At 43.0% G+C, this 26,728-nt stretch overlaps 2 protein-coding genes across 8 annotated transcripts in view; one reads left to right on the plus strand and one right to left on the minus strand.

Annotated features, from left to right (window-relative positions):
• Window positions 1–26,728, plus strand: part of FPR1 (formyl peptide receptor 1) — a 44,364-nt gene that overhangs the window by 14,002 nt on the left and 3,634 nt on the right. Inside the window, exons 1-2 of one of the 4 annotated variants that reach the window (XM_011946221.1) lie at window positions 24,031–24,113; window positions 25,661–25,711. The gene's annotated coding sequence lies outside the window, so the exon portion shown is untranslated. Of the gene's footprint in view, window positions 1–3,891; window positions 4,034–24,023; window positions 24,114–25,101; window positions 25,259–25,660; window positions 25,712–26,728 lie in introns of those variants that run through there. The other 3 variants (XM_011946222.1, XM_011946220.1, XM_011946223.1) reach the window with 3 other exon arrangements.
• FPR2 (formyl peptide receptor 2) lies at window positions 10,783–23,909 on the minus strand. 4 transcript variants are annotated; one of them, XM_011946225.1, is made up of 5 exons: window positions 23,650–23,909; window positions 22,128–22,271; window positions 21,062–21,361; window positions 18,755–18,894; window positions 10,783–12,493 (listed from the first exon to the last, which is right to left on the minus strand). In XM_011946225.1, the coding sequence occupies exons 4-5, from the start codon at window positions 18,756–18,758 to the stop codon at window positions 11,436–11,438; spliced, it is 1,062 nt and encodes a 353-aa protein (XP_011801615.1). In that variant the 5' UTR covers window positions 18,759–18,894; window positions 21,062–21,361; window positions 22,128–22,271; window positions 23,650–23,909; the 3' UTR covers window positions 10,783–11,435. The 4 variants fall into 4 exon arrangements, with proteins under 4 accessions (XP_011801615.1, XP_011801614.1, XP_011801616.1 ...); XM_011946224.1 differs by lacking the exons at window positions 22,128–22,271; window positions 23,650–23,909 and having other exon boundaries at window positions 21,062–21,431; XM_011946226.1 differs by lacking the exons at window positions 18,755–18,894; window positions 21,062–21,361; window positions 22,128–22,271; window positions 23,650–23,909 and adding an exon at window positions 19,721–19,839.

Raw genomic sequence — 26,728 nt, forward strand, 5'->3', positions numbered from 1 at the left:
ATATCTCAAACACTGATCTTAGGAGCAGTTTAGGGAGGGTCAGAATCTTGTAGCCTCCAGCTGCATGACTCCTAACCATAATTTCTAAAATTGCGACTAATGTTAGTCCTACAAGGCAATCTAGTCCCCAGGCAAGAAAGAGGTCTGCTTTGGGAAAGGGCTGTTATCATCTTTGTTTTAAACTACAAACTAAGTTTTTCCCAAAGTTAGTTCAGCCTATACCCAGAAATGAACAAGTACAGCTCGGAGGTTAGAAGCAAGGTGGAGTTGATTAAATTAGATCTCTTTCACTGTCTCAGTCATAATTTTGCAAAGGTGGTTTCAGAAGTTCAAGGGAAGAAATATTCCAGGCAGAGGAGTGGTTAGTACAAAGATTGTGAGACAAGAGTAAGTTTTGTGTGTTTGAGAAATAAAAGTAGGGAGCAGTGGCCCACGCCTGTAATCCCAGCACTTTGGGATGCTGAAGCAGGTGGATCACAAGGTCAGGAGTTCAAAACCAGCCTGGTCAAGATGGTGAAACCCCATCTCTACTGAAAATACAAAAATTAGCTGGACCAGTGGCAGGCGCCTACAATCCCAGCTACTCGGGAGGCTGAGGCAGGAGAGTTGCTTGAAACCGGGCAGCAGAGGTTGCAGTGAGCCAAGATTGTGCCACTGTACTCCAGCCCGGGCGACAGAGTGAGACTCCATCTCAAAAAAAAAAAACAACAAAAAAAGAGACATAAAAATATTACTAGTGTAGTTACATCATAATAAGTGAGAAGAAACATGACATGAGGGAAGATCAGAATACGAAAGAACCAGATAATATGAGGCTTTCTTAGAGAGGGGCTTTAAATGCTTGTTTTATTAATGTAATAGAAAGCTATTAGAGGGTGTTAATCAGGGGAAGAGCATGATGATACTTACACTATGAAAAAGGTTTGTAAAGATGGATTGCTATGAAGCAAGAGTGGAAGCAGAAAGAGGAATTAGGAGACTATTGCAGTCGTCCAGATGGAGGTGGACTGGAGTCATGTGACAGCAGTGCACAGAAAAGAAACACACAGATTTGGTCAATGTTTCTGACATAGAATCAATGTGATTTGGTGATGGATGACAGTAAAAGAATCAGGGCCGGGCGCGGTGGCTCAAGCCTGTAATCACAGCACTTTGGGAGGCCGAGACGGGCGGATCACGAGGTCAGGAGATCGAGACCATCCTGGCTAACACGGTGAAACCCCGTCTCTACTAAAAAATACAAAAAACTAGCCGGGCGAGGTGGCGGGCGCCTGTAGTCCCAGCTGCTCGGGAGGCTGAGGCGGGAGAATGGCGTGAACCCGGGAGGCGGAGCTTGCAGTGAGCTGAGATCCAGCCACAGCACTCCAGCCTGGGTGACAAAAAAAAAAAAAAAAAAAGAATCAGGAATAACTCATATTTGGTACTTAAGATATTGGGTAGAGGGTGGTGGCTTTTTCTAAATTTGGAAATGATGTGGAAAACATAGCAATCAGTTTCTTTGGACGAATCAGATTGATAGTTCTGTTTTGGTCATGCCACATAAAATACTTCAGTTAGATTTTCAAGTTGAGATGCAGAGGAGGGAGGTAGATACCAGTCAGGACTTCTTCTGAGAAGAGGTTGTGGATTATGATGGAGATTTGAGAGGGGTCATCAAGGGACAGGTGGGATTTCAAGTTACAGGAACACATTACCTAGGCTGACTGCATTGACACAAATAGATGAGGGGTCTAGAACTGAGCCCTCAGGTACACCAATATTTAAATATTGAAAAGAATATTAAATATTAAATATTGAAAAGAACCAGTCAAAGAAATCGAGAAAGAGAAGTGACTGAGGTGGGATGAAAACCAAACGCGTGTGATGTCACCAGGAACATTATATATTTACAGATGAAAGGACTGGTCAACTGAGTCGTATATGCTTAGGGGCTTAAGATTCCACTGTTACCTGACAGATGGTAGGTTTCCCCCCCACCCCGCCCCGTTGGATTCTTAGCCAAGCACCAAATGTCTGAACCTGCAGTGCGGTAACATGGCAACAGGTGTCACTGTTGTCCATAGTAAGAGTAGTCCCGGTGCGGTAATCAGGAAACGAACCCATATAGAATGGGTTGTCGTGAAAATGTGAAATGAGGAAGTAGAGAACTGAAGTGGAAGTGGCCCTTGGATTTGCTGTCAAGGAGAGCAGAGATTGATTGTAACGTTCAGGAGGAAGTGTGTTCTACAAGGAGTTTTTTTTTTAGTTAGATTAGAGTATATATATGTGTGTATATATATGGCAATAATGAAATAAAATTTAATGATACAGTAGCGAGAGAGAAAGAGACCACCTCCATCTCTTCCTTTCAATACCTACTCATTTATTTTAGTTAATGTTTTATCATTCCTCTGTTTTTTCTCAGAATATGTGATTTTTAAGAGAAAGTACAGAAGCGATAAAAGTAATATGAGAGTTTTTAAATGGAGCAAAATATAAAGCCTTATTATTTCAATGAGAAAATAAGCAGACATTATTGGCATTTCAAAACACAGTTCATAATTACACAGTTTCCATAGATAAATAAAAATAATTCGTACTTGTTAGGTACTAATAATATTAGTTCTAATTCTCATGGTCTAATATTAGTTCTTATTATGTCCTCTAGTTTAAGAGAGCATTTATTCAACCGCTAGAAAGCAGAGGAATCATTGCTGGGCACAGTGGCTCACACCTGTAATCCCAGCACTTTGGGAGGCTGAGGCAGGCAGATCACTGGAGTCCAGGAGTTCAAGATCAGCCTGGGAAAACTGGCGAAACCTTGTCTCTACAAAAAAAAGAAAAAAAAAAAAAAAAAGCAGAAATAAGCCCCGCGTGGTGGCGTGTGCCTGTGGTCCCAGCTACTCGGGAGACAGAGGTTGGAGGATCGCTTAAGCTAGGGAGGTTGAGGCCGCAGTGAGCCATGATCGCACCACTGCACTCCAGCCTTGACGACAGAGCAAGACCCTGACTCAAAAACAAAACAAAACAAAACAAACAGGGGAATCTGATTGTACATTACAATTTACCAGGGACTACATAAAGGGAACAAGGTTAATCTGTGATTAAATACAGATTACTGCGCTGTGCTCCAAACTTTATAAATCAAGATGCTTTGATGTTGCAGTGACCTAACCCACACTAAAACAAACAAACAAAAAACACCTCCCCAATTGATTCTGATGAAAGAGCATCAGTGTAGGTCAACATTTGGGAAGCAGTTAACTAGATGGTGTTTGGAGCTGAAGGACGTATGAGAGGGAAAGATAGAATGGAATCACAGTTGAACAGTCCCCAGCATCTTAAGGGCATGAAGCATTTACATGGATTTCCTTTTGTCTAATGGCACTGGTAACTCAGAATGGGATGAGATACAGGAGAGATCTCCAGCCTCCACCGTCTCTGGATTGTACATTTTGGAACGAAGGGGACTTCCTGTATTGAAAAAACAAAGTTACTTGTACAGATGTGCTTAGAAATTTATTCTGGGCGAGCTAGCCCAGAAATAATCAAGCTTTCCAAGGGTTATCTCCCAATGCGGTCTTGGAAGTGGGAGTGAAGCAAGACTTGCATTTCCTTGTTTTTTCTTTTAGCTGCCACAAGGTGGAGCTCGATTTCTAACGAGTTCGTTTTCACGAGCAGTGGAGACGGGGCCAGTCATGCCGGGGACGGCTTCCTCCCGCTGCCTTTGACCGTGAGTTCTCCCTGTCCTAGCAAGTATGAATTTAGAGAATTGCAGCACCTTTATGAATGGTGTCCTGCTTCAAGCAGCCTAATTTCAGGAGCTATGAAGCTTTACCGGTATAAAGAAAAGGGGACCAGATTTCGATTGACTTAGTTTTCATGTTTTCCTTTTTTTTTTTTTTTTGAGACAAGGTCTCGCTGTGTCACCCAGGCTGGAGTGCAGTGGCACAGTCATAGCTCTCTGCAGCCTTCGCCTCCCCGGTTCAAACGATCCTCCCACCTCAGCCCCAGCCCCTCAGCTGGAACTACAGGCACGCACTACCACGCCCAGGTAATTTTTGTATTTTCAGTAGAGACGAGGTCTCACTATATTTCCCAGGCTGGTCTCGAACTCCTGGGCTCAAGCAATTCTCCCACCTCGGCCTCCCAAAGTGCTGGGATTACAGACGTGAGTCGCTGCATACAGCTGACTTATTTCTCTTAGCTTTTAAAATGTAGACTGTAACAACACCCCCCCCCACACACACAATAAGAAAAAGATAAACGTGAAGATTAATATATCTGTGTAAAACAAAATGCTTATATACTCCCACTCATGTCAAGAAATACATCATTATTTGTTTTTCAGAAAAGTTATCTTCCTAAGATGTGTCAGTGGGCTTTATAGCTCTGATAGTAGATAAAAGCAGAGAAATCAATTAAATTACACCCTTTTTTTTAGTATTACTTTTTTTAATTTTTAATTTTTGTGGGTACATAATAGTTGCATATATTTACGGGGTACATGAGGTACTTTGATATTAGACGTGCAATGTGTAATAATCACATCCTGGAAAATGGGGTATCCATTCCCTGAAATCCTATAATCTTTTGGATTATAAAGAATCCAATTATACTCCTTTAGTTTTAAAAATATATACAATTAAATTATTATTGACTGTATTCACTGTATTGTGCCATTGCCATTGAATACTAGGTCTCATTCATTCTTTCTAGTCTTTTTGTACCCATTAACCATCCCCACTTCTCCTCCGACCCCTGCTACCCTCACAATTTCTGGTAACCATCCTTCTATTCTCTATATCCATGAGTTCAAATGTTTTGATTTTTAGCTCCCACAAATAAGTGAGAACATGCAAAGTTTGTCTTTCTGTGCCTGATCCATTTCACTTAACATAATGACCTCCAGTTCCATCTATGTTGTTGCAAATGACAGAGTCTCATTATTTTTCATGGCAGAATAGTACTCCGTTATGTATATGAACCATATTTTTTGTTCATCTACTGATAGACACTTAGGTTACAAACTATTTTATTTTTTTTTCTACAGACAAACCCACAGTCGTGCAAAGGAATGTGTGTGTGCACAGGTATTCATTACAGCTTTTTTTTTGTAACAAGCAAAAGATCAAAAGCAATTTTAATGTTCATTCATATGTGACAGGTCAGATTAAATTTTGTTACATTCATCCAATAAAATACAATGCAAAAATTAAAAAGAATGAGGATCTTTGAGAATATAGAGACAGAAGGAACACTTTCTAACTCACGATAAATCCATAATCACCCTAATAACCAAATCCATTTAAAGACATTACAAGAAAACAAAACTACAGACCAATAACTCTCATGAACATAGATGCAAAAATTCTCAAAAACCTATTAGCAAATGAAACGCAAAAATATCTAAACTATTATAGTCTAATGTATAAAACAAAGTATAAAAATTATTCATGCCAGGTATGCAAGTCTAGTTCAAATTTCAAAAAGTAATTAATATAATCAATTACATCAACAGACTAATGAAAAAACCACATAGTTATATCAGTAGAGGCAGAAAAAGTGTTTGACAAAATTCAACAACCATTCATAATTTTTAAAAATGCTCAGTAATCTGGGAATAAAGAGAAACTTCCTCAGTGTGATAAATAATGCCTACAAAAAAATCCTACGGCTAACATTATACTTAACAGTGGGAAACTTGAAGCTTTTCCACTAAGGCCAGGAACAAAGCAAGGGTGGTCTTCTCTCATATTGGTTTTCAGCATTGCTGAAGTCTTAGCTAATTCAATTAGAAACAAACTAAAAAGGTATGCGTATTGGAAAGGAGGGGAAAAAAACCTATTTTGTTCACAACCGACATGATCATCTATGCAGAAAATCCAAAAGAATGGACAACAAACATTCCTGGAAGTAATAAGTGATTATAGCAGGGTTGCAGAGTACAAAAAAAAATCACTTTCCTAGATACCAACGGTGAGCAAATGGAATTTGAAATTAAAAACATGATACTATTTACATTATCTCCCTCAGAAATGAAACACTGAGTACAAATCTAACAAAATATGTACAAGATCTATATGAGAAAAACTACAACAGTTTGATGAAAGAAATTATAGAAGAACTGAAGAAGTTGAGAGATATTCCATGTACAGGACTAGGAAGATTCAAGATTGTCAGGATGTCAATTTTCCTCAATTTGATCTTTGGATTCAATACAATCCCAATAAAAATTCCAGCAATTTATTTTGTGAATATAACAAACTGATTCTAAAGTTGTCAGTGTTCTGGATTTTGGCCATTTTTAATAGGAGTAGGGTGATATCTCATTGTTTTAACTTGCATTTCCCTGGAAAAATACCCAGTATAGCCAACATAATATTGAACCAGTATAGCCAACATAATGTTGAACCAGTATAGCCAACATAATATCGAACAAGAAGAGCAAAGTTGGAGGACTGACATCATCTGTTTTCAAGACATACTGTAAAGCTACAGTAATCAAGACAATGTACTACAGGCAAAAGTACAGACAAATAGATCAATGGAACTGAATAGAGAGTCCAGAAATAGACTCACATTAATATCACCAAGTGATCTTTATCAAAGGAGCAAAGGCAATTCAATGGAGAAAAGACAGTCTTTTCAACAAACAGTTCTGGAATGACTAGACATCCATGTGCAAAAAAGTAAATTTAGAAACAGACCTTATGTGCTTTGCTAAAATTAACTTAAAATGGATCAAAGACCTAAATGTAAAAGACAAAACTATAAAACACCTAGAAGATAACATAGGAGAAAATCTAGATGACGTTTGGTTTGGCAATGACTTTGTAATTACAAAACAAAAGGCATAATTTGTGAAAGAAAGAATCAAGAAGGCAATTCTTATTAAAATTGAAAATTTCTGGCTGGGCGTGGTGGCTCACACCTGTAATCCCAGCACTTTGGGAGGCTGAGGTGGGAGGATAGCTTGAGTCCAGGAATTTGAGACCAGCCTGGGTGACAAAGTGAGACCCCTATCTCTACAGAAAATAAATGATTAGCTGGGCATAGTGGTGCACACCTGTAGTCCTAGTTACTTGGGAGGAAGAAGTGGGGGGATCACTTGAGTTCATGAGGTTGAGGCTGCTGCGAGCTGTGATGGTGCCACTGCATTCCAGTGTGGGTGACAGAGTGAGACTCTGTCTCAAAAAAAAAAAAAAAAAAAATGCTCTGTGTGGGAGTATTGCAAAAGACATATCAGATAAAAGACTGTTATCCGAAATATGCAAAGAACCCCTAAAACTCAACAATAAGAACACAGAAAGCCCATTTTAAAAATGGGCCAAGCCCTGAACAGGCACCTCAAGAAAGAAGATATACAGATGCCAGGTTAACATATAAGAGGGTGATCCACATCACATATCAGGGAAATGCAAGTTAAAACAATGAGATACCACCCTGGTATCTTTGGCCAAAATCTACCTATTATTCGCCATTTCTACCTATCTTTGGCCATTTCTACCTATTAGAAATGGCGAAAATCCAGAACACTGACAAAACCAAATGCTGGCAAAGACATGAAACATCCTCATTCAATGATACAGCCACCTTGGAAAAGAGTTTGGCAGTTTCCCATGCAACTAAACATAGGTTTACCATACAATCCAGCAGTCATGTTCTTTGGTATTTATCCAAACAAATTATAAACTTCTGTCCACATAAAAACCTGCACGTGGATGTTTATAGATCTTTATTTATAATTGCCCAACTGGGAAGCAACCAAGATATTTTTCAGTAGGTGAATGGATATATAAATGATGGTTCATCCAGAGAGTAGACATTATCCAATTCTAAAAAGAAATGAGCTATCAGTCTATGAAAAGACATGGAGGAAACTAAATGCATCCTAACTAAATGAGAGATGCCAATCGTAAAAGGCTACATACTGCATGATTTCTACTATATGACATCCGGGAACAGGGAAAAACTATAAAGACAAAATATCAGTGGTTTCCCGGGGATGGGGAGGAGGGAGGGGTGAATAGGCAGAGCACAGAGGATTTTTAGGGCAATGAAACGAGTCTGTATGATACTGTCATGGTGAATACAGGTCATTATACATTTGTCCAAACCCACTGTATTAGTCTGTTTTCATACTGCCATAAAGAACTGCCTGAGACTGGGTAATTTAGAAAGGAAAGAGGTTTAATTGACTCAGAGTTCAGCATGGCTGGGGAGGCCTCAGGAAACTTGCAATCATGGCAGAAGGTGAAGGGGAAAGAGCCACCTTCTTCACAAGACAGCAGGAAGCAGAATTGCCCAGTGAAGGGAGAAGAGCCCCTTATAAAACCATCAAGATCTCATGAGAACTCAGTCACTACCACAAGACCATGATGAAACTGCCCCGGTGATTCAATTACCTCCACCTGGTGTCTTCTTTGACACGTGGGGATTATGGGGATTACAATTCCAGATGAGATCTGGGTGGGGATGGAAAGCCTAACCATATCACCCACTGAATGTAAACCACCAAGAATGAACCCTAATGTAAATGGTGGGCTTTGGATTAATGATGTATCTGTGTAGGTCTAGCAACTATGAGAAATGTATTACTCTGATGGGGGACGTTGATAATGAGAGGAGTTGTGCATGCGTGGAGGCAGTGGATTATGGGAAATCTCTGTATTTTCTTCCCGATTTGCTGTGAATCTAAAATTGCCCTAAAAAATAAACTCTAGGCCAGGCACGGTGGCTCATGTCTATAATCCTAGCACCTTAGGAGGGCAAGGCAGGAGGATTGCTAGAGCTCAGGAGTTCAAGACCAGCCTGGGTGACTTGGTGAAACCCTGTCTTTACAAAAAATACAAAAATTAGCTGGGCATGGTGGCACAAGCCTGCAGTCTCAGCTACTCAAGAGGCTGAGGTGGGAGAACCACCTAAGCCTGGGAAGTCAAGGCTGCAATGAGCCGTCACTCCAGCCTAGGTGACAGAGTGAAACCCTGTCTCAATCAATCAATCAATCATCAATCAATAAACACTCTGTTAATAAAATAATGAGGCAGCCCCTTATGTACTAATATGATACTATTTTTGTATCTTATTGCTTGGAATTTACCCACATCTAACTGGAAGGATGACTGAGAAAATGATTATTTTAGCTAAATGAAGTGCTGCCCACATTTGTTAATAAAGTAGGGGGAAGAATATTGGGTAGGCAGCTGGCAGTCTCCAGGGGAGCTTACACCTTTGGGAACTCAACATTCTCTACACTCTTCTAACCGAACAGAAAAAGTGGTCTTGTTCTTCCTATGGGCACTATCCCCAGAGTTTTATTTTGGACTTCCAGATTCAAGCAAGTCTAGAAATGTTTATTGGTGGCAAATGTCCCATAAACACCAAGAATCCTCAGCTTCTGAAGACCCCAATATTCAAGGGTGCAATGGGAACTGAGAATCCACAGTGACAACTTCCAGTGAAGAAAAGAAAAATGGGGAGGGTGCAGCAGGCACTGTTCCACTGCAATTAACCAAGGCCAGTGGGAAGGAAAGTAAGACTCCTCTCTCCTGGCAGTGGAGGAAGGCTGTTAATTAGCCAATCCACAAGCTCTAATTCTCCTGTCTCAAGGTCATACGCGGTGCGTGGTTCCTGGTTTTTCCTTCTTGCATCTTCTCCTTGTTCCTTATTTTCTTTGGCCACAACTTAGTTGGGCATTAAAGGGTATACTTTTCTTAGGAACTGGAAAGCATTTATAGGAGTCAAGAATGCAAATGAACTAAGTAAACTTCTCTGCTTTGGAAATGTTGGAAATGCAAATAACTGTAATGGAAACAGGAGGGAAAGCGAGAGGAAATGTGACTGAGTAAAAACAGTGGAGTGAGTGAGGACGCTGATAACAGGACTGCCTCATATTCGCGTAGAGTTGTGTCTTTTGCCAGCGCGTCCGGAAAGTATGTTCCGCACCGAAAGACCATTTCTGAGTGGTTATTTCCTGAAAGCAAAGTAAAGGGCTGAGTACCCTTGTGGGTTGATTTATTTCAAAACAAAGGCGTGAGGCAACAGTTAGCCACGGTACTTTCCTTAAAGCAGAAGCTCAAAACCAGAAATTCATAAAAAAGTAAACCACAGGAGAATTTCTAAATATTGTGTGCTTGAGGATGGGTGTTTACTGGACATGGTCTGGTTCATGTAATGAGGATTGGAGATAATTTTGATTTGATATGAAAAGCTCTCACTTGACACCTAGGTGATACTATTGTTTATTGATTTATTTATTCAATGAATATTTAATGAATGTCTATTACGTATCAGACAGTATTTTACACGTAGAGGATGACGTTCAATCAGCAAACCATACAGACCAAAATCCCTGACTTCAGAGAGCTTACATTTTCATTGCTTAAAAGAAACCATAGCTCCAAAGGCTGTGCTCTAGGATAATAACAACAAGAAGAAGAACAAAAATCAGAAATTAATAAATAAATAAAAGAAAGCATTTCAAGTTTCATACTTTTTTTTCTCAGACAAAGTCTCACTCTTGTCACCCAGGCTGGAGTGCAATGGCACGATCTTGGCTCACTGCAACCTCCACCTCCTGGGTTCAAGCAATTCTCCTGCCTCAGCCTCCCAAGTAGCTGGGATTACAGGTGTGTACCACCATGCCTGGCTAATTTCTGTATTTTAAGTAGAACCGGGGTTTTACCATGGTGGCCAGGCTGGTCTTGAACTCCTGACCTCAGGTGATCCACCCGCCTCAGCCTCCCAAAGTGCTGGGATTACAGGCTTGAGCCACCGCGCCCGGTCGCCCATTTTTATATAAACATAAACACAGAAATTCTAACCAACTCTTGTGAGATATAAATATTTAAAGTATATCAGGACTAAGTGTGGTTTATTCCAGGAATTCAAGAGTAGTTTAACATTCAGAACTTAATGAACATTATTTATGATGATTTACATAAAATAAGAATAATAATATGACCATCTTAATACATGTGGAAAATGCATTTGATAAAATGCAACGTCCATTCATGATGTAAGAAAAAGAAACAGAAAAGTCTTAGCAAACTAAAAATAGAAGAAAATTTCCATAGTCTGATTTTTAAAAATAGCTATAAAAAGCCTACAGCAAACATTCTACTTTGTACTTTAAAGTCTTCCCCTTATTATGTGCTACCTCATCTAAGTCTTGCAAATCCCCACCACTGTTTCTCTTCTCTTGTTTCCCACCTCCACTTACCCCCGGGTATAGGCAGAAGTCAAAAAAACCAAAAATAACACTAATATTATAGTAGCCTGACTGTCTATTTCTTAGTCCCAAACTGGGGACACAAAAGCATTTTTCCTGAATAAATACCTGAACTGTGCATCCTTGAATGCCTCAATATGACTCAAGGGTAGATCAAGCTGGAACTGGCATTAGGGTAGGATGAACAGAGCTCAAAATAACCCTGACCCCATCCTCACATTGCCTATAACTCAGTCTCTGCAAGAGGTGAAGCAGAATTGGCAGCTGTGTCGTTGGTTGGGGCTGAGTCCTCAGACAGGGCCCTCTCCAGACTGGTGGGCAGGGAGTGGACCAGTCTCTCTCGGAAGTCCTGGCCCACAAAGACATAGAGCATGGGGTTGAGGCAGCTGTTGAAGAAGGCGAGGGAGCTCGTTGGGTTAACCAGGATATTAATGATTTTGTACTTGCCCTCGAACAACCTCTCTTTGAGCCAGACGGTGCTCAGAAGGGCAACCAGTTGAAAGGGGAACCAAGAGATGAAGAAAGAAGCCACCACAGCAGTGAGGACCCATAAGGGACAGCTGGATTTAATCATGCCCTTTTTGTGGATCTTGGCTGCAATAAGCCCATAGCAGATGGCAACGATAGACATCGGCATGCTAAAGCCAATGACAAACCGGATAATCCCTCTGGCTGTCAGCATGGTAATGGCTACCTTGTTCCACTCCTCAGGGGTGTCACCCCAGGATGTAAAGTTGGCAATACAGTACGTGTCCCCATTTGGAATAGTTACTGTAGTCAAAAAGAGGAGAACCGGCAATGTCAGGACTAGGGCAAGAATCCAAGGTCCGATGATCACCTTCATGGCCAGACTCACAGTGCAGTGGTTCTGGGCCCAGACTGGATGCAGGACGCAAATGCAGCGGTCCAGTGCAATGAGACCAATCAAGAAGACACTTCTAAAGAGGCTGATGTTCACCACGATGTGAATTAACTTACACAGGAACCAGCCAAAAGGCCGTTTTTCTCCCATGGCCATGGAGACAATGAGGAATGGTAACGTGGCCGTGAAAGAAAAGTCAGCCAGGGCCAGGTTCAGGTAACAGATGGTGGTGACTGTGCGTGTCATCCGGAATCCAGCCACCCAGATCACAAGCCCATTGCCCAGGACCCCGAGGACAAAGGTGACCCCAAGCACCACCAACGGGAGGATCTGCAGAACAGTGTAGCCAGCAGACTCATAGGACACTTCTTCATGCTCATTCAGAGGAGTGGAGAAGTTGGTTTCCATCTTGCGCGCACCTGAAACATTCCAACAATGGCCATTTCTCAGCTATGGAACCATCTTACAACATCTGTATTTATAGCTCACATCAACTTCCACTAAAGCTCCCTCTCCTATCAGGAGACCCACTGTATCTACTAAGCCTTATTGACAATGGTGCTATGGAATTGGCATTCTCTTGGATGCTCCTTTGGGAAGGGATAGTCCTCCATATTCCCATCATTATCAATATGCACTTCACTTATCGGGCTGATCACTTCACCGAGAGGATTACAAGGCTCTGTTCACCAGCAAAAATACTGATCTTATGTTGTACGGACAATGGAAAATAGAGCATAGGCAGCCTCAGCATTGTGAGGAAGGCATAAGACTCAGAGTCAGAAGGTTCACATCTGTGTCTCCCATCACTCAATGCAAACATGCTGGCAAGCTCTGCAACCTCTTTCAGCCCCAGGTTCTTCCAGTCTCCCAACTCCTGACCCTCGCAGATGTGAGAACCCTTGACCTATTGCTTGGCTAGTACTCAAGATAAAGTTGAAGGGTTTGGCTTGAGGTTATTGTTGAAGAGAATCTTGAGAAGTCACTGGTGATATGTAGTAGTATGCTATATTCTGAGGATTCTGCACTAGAGGAAGTCAGCAAAGAGAGTTCTGTCTCTGCTTTCTACCCTCTGCTTTTTCCTATCCCTGCTTGATGTGGAGCCCATCTCTGTTTGGAAGGCAAATAATCAGTACCGATTTGTATAACTTTGGTGTCTGTGGGATAAAGACTATGAGAATAATAAGTCATATTAATACTTGTCATAGAGAATATGCATTGTGTTAATTACTACATATGGGATCCAGTTTGGCTTACATAATAGCTGTGTAATATTCATTACTTCTAGTTTTCATTAGAAGAAATTAAAGCTCAGGGCAATTGTGAAATGTGTTGAAGGTCACTTAGGTAGTAGATAATAGACTAAGGACTTCAGTTCAGCTTGGTCTGACTTCTAAACCCTTACTCTTTTTTTTTTTTTTTTTTACCCGGGCTGGAGTGCAGTGGCTGGATCTCAGCTCACTGCAAGCTCCGCCTCCCGGGTTTACGCCATTCTCCTGCCTCAGCCTCCCGAGTAGCTGGGACTACAGGCGCCCGCCACCTCGCCCGGCTAGTTTTTTGTATTTTTTTTTTTTTTAGTAGAGATGGGGTTTTGCTGTGTTAGCCAGGATGGTCTCGATCTCCTGACCTCGTGATCCGCCCGTCTTGGCCTCCCAAAGTGCTGGGATTACAGGCTTGAGCCACCGCGCCCGGCCTAAACCCTTACTCTTGATAGATATTACTGGTTACCCCGCCCCCAGCAACTGTTCCCCATTCTTCTCTGCTCAAAAAACCACAATCGTGTGTTTAGTTACTCACCCTGAAGAGAAGGTGTCCTTTCTCCATGTTGGGAGTAAATCTTGACTAGTTTAATTAGCACTAATTAGAATTCCTTTTACCTTGCAAGGGATTGCTTTAGCAGTGGACATGTGACTGAATTGTGGACAATAACATTGTAAGAATATAACCTGCAGACTTTCTCAGATCAAGTTGTTTTTTTTTTTCTTTTAAGAACAAAAATCCAAAACATGTAGTCCCTGCCTCTGGTCAGGGTCACATCTGTAATTTTTGTATCCAATTCAACACAAAGTCCCATGCCACTTGAGCACATTTTCTTGTTTTTTTTTTTCTTCCTTGAAACAGAGTCTCGCTCTGTGGCCCAGGCTGGAGTGCAGTGGCGCGATCTCGGCTCACTGCCAGCTCCACCTCCCAGGTTCACGCCATTCTCCTGCCTCAGCCTCCTGAGTAGCTGGGACTACAGGCGCCCACCACCATGCCCGGCTAATTTTTTGTATTTTTTTTTTTTAGTAGAGACGGGGTTTCACCGTTTTAGCCAGGACGGTCTGGATCTCCTGACCTCATGATCCGCCCGCCTCGGCCTCCCAAAGTGCTGGGATTACAGGCGTGAGCCACCGCGCCCGGCCCACTTGAGCACATTTTCTTGTGCTGTGGTCTGTGGACTTTATCAGAAACATCCAGGCTGCCTGTTAAAATTGTATTCATTATCCTTAGCAAACTAATGCAGGAACAGAAAACCAAATACCACATGTTCTCACTTATAAATGAGAGGTAAATGATGAGAACACATGGACACAAAGAGGAAAACCCTGGGGCCTACCGGAAGGTGGAGGGTGGGAAGAGGGACAGGATCAGGAAAAATAAGTAGTGGGTATTAGGTTTAATACCTCAGTGATGAAATAATCTGTACAATAAACCACCAGGATACAAGTTTACCTATATAACAAACCTGCACATACACACCTGAACTTACAATGAAAATGAAAAACAATTCTATCCATAAATCTCACTCTAGAATCTGTTTGTGTAAAAGCCAGGGTGATTTGTTATGGCCGTGAGAATTTGAGAATCATCTCAGACTGGGCTATTCAGCATCTTTAAGAGAAATAGTAATTCCCTAGCACTTGTTCATATCTTATGATCATAACATCGTGAAACAGCCATCACATCCGAAGGAATTCGTGGCCTGGGGACTTCTGTAGTTTTTCAGCATCATGCCCAGCCAGTCAGTGGAGGCAGCAAGATAGAAACCAAGATGAACAACTCCAGAGCCACTGCCTTTGCATACTGAAGTCCTGCCTTTGAAAGGGGTTCCCCCGAGATTACTAGGATAGGACTACTATGCCCCAGTCTGATGATTTTTAGCCTTCTTCCTTTCACTTATTTCCTTCTTTTCCTCCTGCTATTACCAGTGAGTTTCACTGAGGTCTTCTTCCATGGGACATTATTTAACGTAGCTCAGGATTTCTCAACCTTGGCACCATTGACATCTGGGTCTGGGTAATTCTTTGTTGTGGTGGACCATTCTGGACACAGTAGGATGTTTATAGTAGCACCCCTGGCCTCTATCCACAGATACCAGTAGCAACTCCTTCTCCAGAAACGACAATCAACAGGTTCCATAAGCATTGTCAAAGGTCCTCTCAGAGGCGAAGTCACCCCCAACTGAGAGTCACTGTTATAAAGAATACTGGGCTCGGCCGGGTGCAGTAGCTCACGCCAGTAATCCCAATACTCTGGGAGGCCAAGGAAGGTGGATTGCCTGAGGTCGGGAGTTCCAGACCACCCTGGGCAATATGGTGAAGCCCCGTCTCTACTGAAAATACAAAAAATTAGCCGGGCCTGGTGGCTCACGCCTGTAGTCCCAGCTACTTCGGAGGCTGAGGCAGGGGAATCGCTTGAACCCGGGAGGCGGAGGTTGCATTGATCTGAGCCACTGCACTCCAGCCTGGGAGACAGAGCGAGACTCTGTCTTAAAAAAAAAAAAATAATAATACTGGACTCTGGAGTCAGCTAGATGTCTCTTCTAATCTCATCTGTGATGTCTCCTCACTATGAGTTCTTAGTGATATCTCTTTAAGACTCAATTTTCTGCTCTGCAGAACGAGGACAATTTTATGGTGAAGTCTAACTTTCGGGTGAAGATTAAGTGAGAATAGACATGGAAATCTTTTAGGCTAGACTGAGTACATCTAGGACAAATGGGAACTCTTGGCCCTCACCAGGCTGTGTGCTGTGTCCTGGGGCTCAATCCATTATGAAGCTCAAGGTCAGGACAAGAACGATGCTCATAGCAATAGTTGCTTCTACTTATGAATATTATCCACATGCCGAGAGCTTCTCCTTTAGCCCTAACGACGCCTCTCATAGGATCTGTGGATGGGCTGTGTTAATATGTGTAAGCACTGAGCACACCCCGAGACACGGTGAATATTGACTAATCTTAGTGATATTAGGTTGGTGCAAAAGTAACTGCGCCTTTTGCCATTGAAAATAATAGCAAAAACAGCAATTACTTTTGCAGCAACCTAATAATTAGTATAAGCATTGTACAGACAAGGAAGTTAAGATGGGCTTAGATGGGCTATGTTAATTGTTCAATGTTCCCAGGTAGAAAGAGGTAGAGCCAGAATTGGAGCTCAGCCAGATTGATTACAACAGAATTGTGCTGTTAACCCTTTTCCACCCCATAGTTCCTCAACAGACTCAGATTTTCTCTATCCACCCTCCAAACATTCTACAAGGCACTTAGAAGACATGATCTATCCATAATCTCAAATTCATTTTAAAATGTTGATACAGGCTGGGCGTGGTGGCTCACACCTGTAATCCTAGCACTTTGGGAGGCCAAGACAGGTGGATCACTTGAGGTCACGAGTTCAAAACCAGCCTGGCCAACATGGTGAAACCCTGTCTCTACTAAAAATATGAAAATTAGCTGGGCATGGTAGTGGGTGCCTATAATCCCAGCTACTTGGGAGGCTGAGGCAGGAGAATCACTTGAGTCTGGGAGGTAGAGGTTGCAGTGAGCCCAGACTGTGCCACTGCACTCCAGCCTGGGCAAAAGAGCGAGACTCCGTCTCAAAAAATCAAACAAACAAAAAATGTTGATACAACAAGGAAGGATGATTGTGCAATGACGGGTGGGGACAGATTAACAAGGCAAAAATTGCAAAGTTTTGGGTCTACCCTAGTTGTAATGTAAGGAGAAGAACTGCGAACCACAGATGATACCTGTACTGGTTATGAGGGCTGCTATTTGATGAGTCCTTAATATGTGCCAGTCACTATATATTTTATCATCTCTGATTACAACATCCTTGCTTTGGGACAAGTGCCGTCCTTGCATAATATGTAGGAAAGTACGGCTCCGAGAGGGGAAGTGACTTGCACGATTATTGAGGGTTGCAATTGAATTTATGACCATAGATGTCAAATGAAAACTCAGCAGTTCCTCATTAGGTTACTCTACTTCTCCAGCGCACTTTCTATCTCACACCTTAATTATTTCAGTCCTGCTTTCTCCAAAAAATACCTCATTTACTATGTTTTTCCCACTCCCAGCAGATGCCGTTGACTGACATTATAATGAGAAAATGGTAATAACTAGATGTGAAATTTTCAGCCTTTCCTTCCCTGACCCTCAGTCTACCTGCCTCTCTCACTGTGAATAAAGACTTCTTGTGTTTTCCAATAATTTCCCTCCTTACATGGGCCAGGGATGTCCTCTCACCTTCCCACAAACTTTCCCCCTGCATTTGTCCTTCCATTTTCTGCCAAAACCAAACCCTCAAGATTTTATTTCTACTAGATCATTCTCACTATGACATAAACGTTATCCTATCCCCTCCCTATAAAAAGAAACCATTCTTGGCTGGGCGCAGTGGCTCACGCCTGTAATCCCACCATTTAGGGAGGTTGAGGTGAGTGGATCACTTGAGGCCAGGAGTTTGAGACCAGACTGGCCAACATGGTAAAATCCCATCTCTACTAAAAATACAAAAATGAGCTGGGTGTGATGGCGCGCGCTTGTAATCCCAGCTATTTGGGAGGCTGAGGCGGGAAGACCTCTTGAACCCTTGAAGGCAGAAGTTGCAGTGAGCTGAGATCGCACCACTGCACTCCAGCCTGGGCGACAGTGAGTCAGTCTCGAAAACAAACAAACAAACAAATAAAACAAAACAAAACAAAAACAAAATAAAAACCACCCCAAAACACAACTGTTGGGAGCAAGCCCCCCCACCAAAACTGGCCATAAACAAAATCTCTGCAGCACTATGGCATGTCCATAATGGACCTGATGCCCAAGCTGGAAGGTTGTGGGTTTATGGGAATGAGGGCAAGGAACACCTGGCCCGCCCAGGGCAGAAAACCACTTAAAGGCATTCTTAAGCCACAAACAATAGCATGAGCGATCTGTGCCTTAAGGACATGCTCCTGCTGCAGTTAACTAGCCCAACCTATTCATTTAATTCGGCCCATCCCTTCATTTCCCATAAGGGATGCTTTTAGTTAATTTAGTATCTATAGAAACAATGCTAATGACTGGTTTGCTGTTAATAAATATGTGAGTAAATCTCTGCTCGGGGCTCTCAGCTCTGAAGGCTGTGAGACCCCTGATTCCCAACTTCACGCCTCTATATTTCTGTGTGTGTGTCTTTAATTCCTCTAGCGCTGCTGGGTTAGGATCTCCCCGACCAAGCTGGTCTCGGCAAACAACCAAAAAGATCCTTGGACTATATTCCTCTCCGGTATTAACCCTATTTCTCCTAAGAGAATTCTTTCTGTGAAAAGAATTTGCAGACAGATTTTGGAAGGAGTTGTCTGTGTTTGCTCCCTTAGATTCCTTGCCTCACTTTTGCTCCTGAATCCAGTCTGTATTGACTCCAGTCCTTAGCACTGACCCATGGTGCCTTTTCCTAAGGATGCTTATGACCTGAAGGCTGCAAATGCAGTGGCTGCAAATCCATCTTGGTTCTTATCTCAATATCTTCATGATATAGAACCCATTGGATCTCTTCCTTCTCCTTAAATCACGTTTTTCCTGTGCCATGAGATGATAAATGTACACACAACACACTTTCACTTGCCTTTAAATCTCAGTTGGCCATCTCTTTTCAGTCCCCTTTGCTAGTATTTTCTGCTCTAAGTTTGACTCTAAATTTAGGAGTATCCCGCAGCTTTTACTTGTTCCCCACCTCTCTTATCTCTATATAGCCTTTCTACAGGTGATATTATCCAGTTTCAGGGCTTAAAATATCATGCTGTCTTGTCATCTAAATTATCAGCCTTGCCCTCTCTCTGGTGCTCCAGTCTGATATAACCTCTCCCCACGGGAGTTCCATGGACACTCCAAACCTAACGTGGCTCAGCCAAACAGTTGATTGTCTCATCCTCCCAAACCTGCCACTCTTCCAATATTTTGTGTCTATTTGAGTTTAAACATTCAGTTGTTAAAGCTTCCAAACTAGAATTTATCTTTCATTTTCCTTTCTCTCACCACAATCCCATCCAAGTCCTATTAATTCTATCTGCAGAACCTGCTGAATGCACAACCAGAGCCATCTCCATCTCCACAACCTGCGTCCATGGTCCTGTCAGGCAGGAATGTTTGCACCAACTTTGCAAATAGCTTGTTCCTGGTCCTGCTTTTCCCTGCCCTACAATCCAATCTCCAGAAGGAAACCAAATGAGCTTTTTAAAAGTTCAGAAAGGGCCAGGCACAGTGGCTCACTCCTGTAATCCCAGCACTTTGGGAGTCCGAAGCAGGCGGGTCACCGGAGGTCAGGAGTTCGAGAACAACCTGGCCAACATGAAGAAACCCCATCTCTACTAAAAATACAAAATTAGCCGGGCATGGTGGCACATGCCTGTAATTCCAGCTGCTCAGGAGGCTGAGGCAGGAGAATCACTTGCACAAGGGAGGCGGAGATTGCAGTGAGCCCAGATCGTGCCATTGCACTCTAGCTTGGGCAACAAGAGCAAAACTCTGTCTCAAAAAAAAAAAAAAAAAAAAAAAGGTCCAATAAGGACCGGCATGGTGACATGCCTCCCAGAATTTCGGGAGGCCAAGGTGGGTGGATCACCTGAGGTCAGGAGTTCAAGACCAACCTGCCCAACATGATGAAACCCCAACATGATGAAACCCCATCTCTACTACTAAAAATACAAAAATTAGCTGGGCATGATGGTGGGAGCCTGTAATCCCAGCTACTCGGGAGGCTGAGGCAGGAGAATCGCTAGACCCTGAGAGGCAGAGTTTGCAGGGAGCCGAGACTGCGCTACTGCACTTCAGCCTGGACGATAGAGCAGACTGTCTCAAAAAAAAAAAAAAAAAGTCCAATAAAATGGTGATGTTATTTTCAACACCTTCCAATGGCTTCCAAACTTCTAACTTATCCTTATCTTAAGTTCCCTCAAGCACCCCTGGACCTGTGCATCCCTCAGATCTCATCTCTGCACTCTCATGGGACACACTGTGCTCCACCCACAGCAGGCTCTGTGCTCCACCCACAACAGGCTCTGATTCCTTGAACACGTGACTCATTGTCATCTCAGGACCTCTGCCTTCTCTGTTCCTTCTGCCTACCGTGCTCTTCCTCTTAAGCTTCTCACACCTGGCTCCTTCACGTGTTTATTTATTTATCTTTGAGGTAGAGTTTCACTCTTCTTGCCCAGGCTGAAGTGCAATGGCGCGATCTCGGCTCACTGCAACCTCGGCCTCCTGGGTTCAAGCGATTCTCCTGCCTCAGCCTCCTGAGTAGCTGGGATTACAGGCTCCCACCACTATGCCCGGCTATTTTTTGTTGTTGTTGTTTTCTGTGTTTTTAGTAGAGACGGGGTAATGCAAGCCCTAAATGCTAGCCACACACGTGACTTACAACTTTCTAGTAGCCGTATTAAAAAAATAAAATCACTGGGGGAAATTAATTATAATAATATGTTTCATTTAACCCCACAAATAAAAAAAAATCATTGGAACATGTAACCAAAATTAAAGTTATTAACGAGATAAGTTGTATTATTTTGATCATACTAGTGATTAAACTACACTAAGTATATTTCACACTTAAGCACATTTCAGATCAAGATAGAAATATAAGCACTCAAAAGCTGCCTGTGGCAAGTGGATACTCCATTAACAGCACTGCTCTAGAATTTAGGAGGTGTTTGTCAGAGAGCAGGAGTTCCAATGATAAATTTTAAATTGCCAGTCCCCAACTTACTCTTCCTGTGTGTTTCTTGGTTTCCTGTGGAGCAACACAGGCTCTAAGGGCTATTGCAGAGACTACTGAATGACGGGGGAGGGACAATGGAGCCGGAACCAATCCCCTAACAGAAACTCAGGATTTCTTATAATTTTCAGAAGACACCTTGGGTATGTTGTCAGCGGACTCTTCTTGGAAACCTATGTGTCTGAATGTTTCTTCATCTCTAGCTTTCTGTGAGAGACTGGAATTAATGCTTCTAAATGTCAAGGGTCAAGGAATCTGAATGTCCAGCCCTTCCTTCTTCAGAGTTTCATGAAAATAAAAGAATTACTGAAGTGAGAAGAGTTTCAGCCATGTATTAAAGCCCAAATATGATAGTTAAGTCAAACTCAATTCTCGACTTATGCAGTTCTTCTGGCATCAAATGTGTGGGTCTGTTCCATATCAAGCAATTCCCCAGTTCTCTGGGGACACCACTGTGTATCTCACAATTCAATTCCGCTCTGACGCTGTCCACCTGGAGTTAGTGTCAGATCCCACAAGTTAAAGGGTTTACTCTCCCAAGACTGTCCTCACTTCAGACACCAATTCAAGTCCCAGGTGGCCACCTGTACTTCTGACTGACTGGCTGTAAATCGGGGGTAGGGGGATGTTTATAACCCCTTCCTCTGTTTTGATAATTTGTTAGAATGGCTCACAGAATTTAAGAAGGCACATTACTGGCCGGGTGCTGTGGCTGTCACCTGTAATCCTAGCACTTTGGGAGGCCGAAGTGGGTGGATCACTTGAGGTCAGGAGTTCAAAACCATCCTGGCCAACATGGTGAAACCCCACCTCTACTAAAAATACAAAAAAAAAAAAATTAGCTGGGCATGGTGGTAGGCACCTGTAATCCCAACTACTTGGGAGGCTGAGGCGGCAGAATCGCTTGAACCTGGGAGGCGGAGGTTACAGTGAGTCGAGATTGCACCACTGAAATCCAGCCTGGGGCGACAGAGTGAGACTCCATCCAAAAAAAAAAAAAAAGAAAAGAAAAGAAAAGAAAAGAAGAAGGCACATTACCCACAGTTACTCATTTGCTCTCAATGGAGTTCACATATCAAGAAATAGGAGGTGGTAGGTATTGTATAGGTGCAGGTCTCTAAAGAGGTGCTTCCTTGCTGGCTGCTAGAGACATAGAGATCAATCAGACATGGGCTCTGCGGACCACCTGAATAGAGAGGTAAGAATGCAGTGCTTAGTTACAACAGGGTGGGGGTATGTAGTGATAGGCAGATGCCTGGCTCTTTGTGGGATCCCCTAAAAGGAACAACTAACTCAGATTCACAGATCTAGAGTCAATATCCAGAGGAGGGAACATCTAGGCTGAGTCTTAAAGACTCAGAGAAAGGAGAAAAAATAATGCATTCTAGTCAGAGGGGAGTAAAAGCACCCAGGAAAGGGGTCACAAAAAAGCAGGTTACTTTTGGTTACCGGAGCATAGATGATGAGGGAGACAGCAATGAGCATTAAGTATGCAGAGGGTGGCAGAGGCAATTTCTTGGATAGTCTTGAATGCTACAAAAAGAACTTGGAATTTCTCTTTAAGAACACGAAAAGCTCATGAAAAGAGGAGAGTGACTAGTCAGATGTATGCTTCCAAAAAACATTGTTCTAGAGTCCTCCTGCAAAGGGATGGCTCTGAGAATGTTCCCAGTTGGAGGCAGAGATCTTAAAGGGTAAGAAGTTGCCAGAGATCAAGGTGAACTTGTCGAATAGTTGCCTGTGCTGGAGTAGTGTGCTAGAGAGGAGGGGTAGTTTAGGGAGCGATTTCTAGGCTTGGTAGACTGTGCTTGGAGACCAAATGGCTCTGGAGAATGAGGAAGCATGAAGGGTCTTTATGAAGCCCACATTCATAATTCATGATTGCTGTATAACCACCCAAATCATAGCATGTAAAACAACCATTTCATCATGTTCATAGATTATGTGGGTTGGGAATTAGGATAAGGCACAGAGGAGATGCTTGTCTCTGCCACCCAACACTCAAAAGTTTGGGGGTGACTAGAAGACTGGGTACTGAAGTCATCTGGAGCTCCTTCATTCACATGTCAGACACCTGAGTTGGAATGACTCAAATGCTGAACTAGGCTGGGATTGCCCCAAGTGCCTGCAGGCAGCCTCTCCAGCATGGTGGTCTCAGGGGAATCAGAGTCCCTACACAATGGCTGTCTTCCTCCAGAACACGTGTCCCAGGAGAACTGGAAGATGCTTCCTAGCCTTTCTTGACCTAGCCTTGAAAGCTATGTGGAGTCATTTCTACCACATTCTTCGGTCAAAGGAGTCCCAACCCTACCCAGGTTCCAGGGCAGAGGGGATAGAATATGCCTGCCTTCCTCTCAGTGGAGGGAGTGTCCAAGAATATTGTGGCCATTTTCTTCAGAACCGTTGCACCAAGGTAACTGTGTGGATTTGGGGGCTGTCACTGAGATGAGAATCAATGAAAAGAGCTTCCACGAGATCAGAGAATTATGGGGTTAATCTTGATGGTGTGCATGGGTGTGGACGCGCTGTCCTGCCAACTGTCTCAACTTCCCTGCCTCCCTTACCTCTGTCTGTGTTTCTGGTCTCCATCCCTCACGACTTCTTCTCTGCCTTTCATTGCTTCCCTCTGATTCCTCTCACCACAGTACTTACTCCTTTCTTTACCTTGACCCTTGGATGGAGCAGGGGCCTGGACACCTGGATTTCTTGGCCCTTGATGTTGAGAGCATTGAACCTCTGCATCCCACAGGGACTGAGTTTGAGAAATATAGTCAGGTACATGAGTTTCTAAACAGACTCAGCCCACTGTCCTAATGCCATTAAAACAGACAGTATATTGATGTACTCTTGGGGTCATCAGAAATTCTGATTTCCTATTTCCTCTTACCCAGCTGATTTCAGTTCCTTTACCCCTCCTCCTCTTCCTTGGTGTATGTTTTGCTGAGATCATTAGAGCCTGAGTCACTCTCCCCAGAAGACCCAGACCTAGAACTACCCAGAGCAAAACCACAGCTGGTGGACAGTCCGGGTAAGAAACAAATCCTGGGGGACTGGGTTGCTTGGCATAGACACACTTAATACAGTGGTGAACACAACAGACTCTTTGGTTGAAGAAGGATGTGGAGTTGAAGAATAATTTTTTTAAAGAGGTTCTAGACAGGCCAGGCATGGTGACTCATGCCTGTAATCCCAGCACTTTGGGAGGCCAAGACAGGTGGACAACTTGAGGTCAGGAGTTCAAGACCAGCCTGGCCAACATGTTGAAACCTTACCTCTATTAAAAATACAAAAATTAGCACAGTGTGGTGGTGGGTGTCTGTAATTCGAGCTACTTGGGAGGCTGAGGCAGGAGAATTGCTTGAATATGGGAGGCGGAGGTTGCAGTGAACTCAGATTGCCCCACTGTACTCCAGCCTGGGTGACAGAGTGAGACTCCATCTCAAATAAATAAATAAACAAATAGGCTTTAGACTTTATTGGGGTCCTGATGGGAATAATGGAATATAGAGACAGTATGATGTTGCGGGGAGAGAGGGGATAAGCGAAGGAGGGAAGTTCTTGAGTAAACGGGGGGATGAGTTTTGCGGGACCGGTAGAGGGTAGTTCTTGGATGGGAACAGTTGTTTTCTGGTCACTGAGGTGAAGGCAGAGAACAGTGATGCAGGAGCCGGCAGGGGGAGAATCTGGTGGAGGAAGAGGCAAGAGCATCAGCTTGAGGGCATGAGTCGGGGTGGGAAAGGATGTTTGGTTTGAAGCTTTCAGGAGAAAGCAAAAGAGCCCTAATGATTATGATGGGCCGTGGGGAAATGAGTGTGATACAGAAGCAGTCACCTTTCAGATCAGTGATGAGTCTCCACATGAAGACACTGGTTCTGCATGGTGCGTGGGACCCAGCGGCAGAATACAGCCCTGCCCTCTCATGAATTTGCAGACATTGGCTGGTCATTTCTCATCAAGCTCCTAGTTTCCTCTTCTGTTACACAGTGATGATCATGTGTAATCAATGCTGTGCTTGTTGAGATCAAGAGGCAAGAAAGTTGAGGATGTGGTACAGTGATTGCCAAGTATAAAGTGCTTCATTGACGGCGGCCACCATGGTCTGTGTTCATTGCAAATCACAGGATTTCTCCCTTGAACCATAATTGGACAAAATTGCACAGGTTTTCCTCTCTGGTATGTTCCGGCTCATTATTGCAGAATCTTCCTCATTCATTGCAACAGTCTTCTGAACTGGTTGCCTTAGAGATTCTTGAAGACAAACAGTCCTCACGGTATTTTGGTGGTTGGATGGGTGGTAGGGGAGGGAATCATCTCTGAGTTATTTCTGAGATTGTAGAGTATCAAAGTTCATTAGAAATGTGAGCCAAATATGTAATTTCAAAGTGTCAAGTAGGCAGTTTAAAAAGATGGAGAGAAACAAGTGACCTTAATTTTAATAAAATATCTAGCATAAACTTACATAGCCAAATTATTATCATTTTAACATGTAGTCAATATAAAAACTATTAATGAGATGGTCACAATATTTTTTTCATACTAAGTCTTTGAAATCTGATGGGTATGTTATTCCTGCAGCCCATCTCCAACTGGACTAGCCACATTTCACGTGCTTAAAAACCACATGTGGTGAGCGACTAGAGTATTAGACAGCTCTTCTGTACCGGAAGCATGGCAGGACAGAGGCAGAAAGAGACTTTTGCTGGAATTTGACAGCCTGGGCTGTTGGGTGACTTTAAGGAATTAACTGAAATGCTCTAAGTCTCACTTTCCTCATCTGCAAAATGGGTACCATAAAGAAAGTCACCCTTATAGTAACACTTTTGAGGAAGGCTGTTGCAAGCATTAGAAGAGAAGATTAGGCCAGGCACAGTGGCTCACACCTGTAATCCTAGCACTTTGGGAGGCTGAGGCAGGTGGATTGCCTAAGGTCAGGAGTTCAAGACCAGCCTGGGCAACATGGTGAAACCCCATGTCTGCTAAAATACAAAAAAAAAAAAAAAAAATTAGCCAGGCATGGCGGCATGCACCTGTAATCCCAGCTACTCAGGAGGCTGAGACAGAAGAATTGCTTGAACCTGGGAGGCAGAGGTTGCAGTGAACTGAGATCACGCCACTGACTCCAGCCTGGGTGATAGAGAGAGACTCCATCTCAAAAAAAAAAAAAAAAGACCAGCTCTTAGCAAGAACCTGACATGCACTTTGCATACCTGATCTAATGAAATGTCATACCGAATACATATTTGGACTATTATTTCTATCACGGTCTTCTGCATCCCCAAGAGTGCTGAGCCCATCCAATGGATGAAGAAGCACCTCCCATCCATCTGGCCAAGGTAACCGCAGAGACAAGAGTGGAAATGGAGTCTGTTGTTCTGACTTCTTGTAGCACAGAATCCACTGGATATAACACTTGATTATCCATCGTTTATTATCATTCACGGATCCATTTGGCCTATCCTGGAAAACTAACCAAATACTATGCCTTGCCTCCCACGATGAGAGAGGAAAGGGAGATTTCATGACCTTAAAGAGAGAGAGGGAGCAGAATTTGGAGTGGAGAAATTGCATATCTTTTTTTTTTTTTTTGAAATGGACTCTCACTGTGTCACCCAGGCTAGAGTTCAATGGCACAATCTCTGCTCA

Source organism: Colobus angolensis, unplaced genomic scaffold, assembly GCF_000951035.1.
Source record: "Colobus angolensis palliatus isolate OR3802 unplaced genomic scaffold, Cang.pa_1.0 Scaffold25, whole genome shotgun sequence".
In the NCBI taxonomy this organism is placed as follows: domain Eukaryota; kingdom Metazoa; phylum Chordata; class Mammalia; order Primates; family Cercopithecidae; genus Colobus; species Colobus angolensis.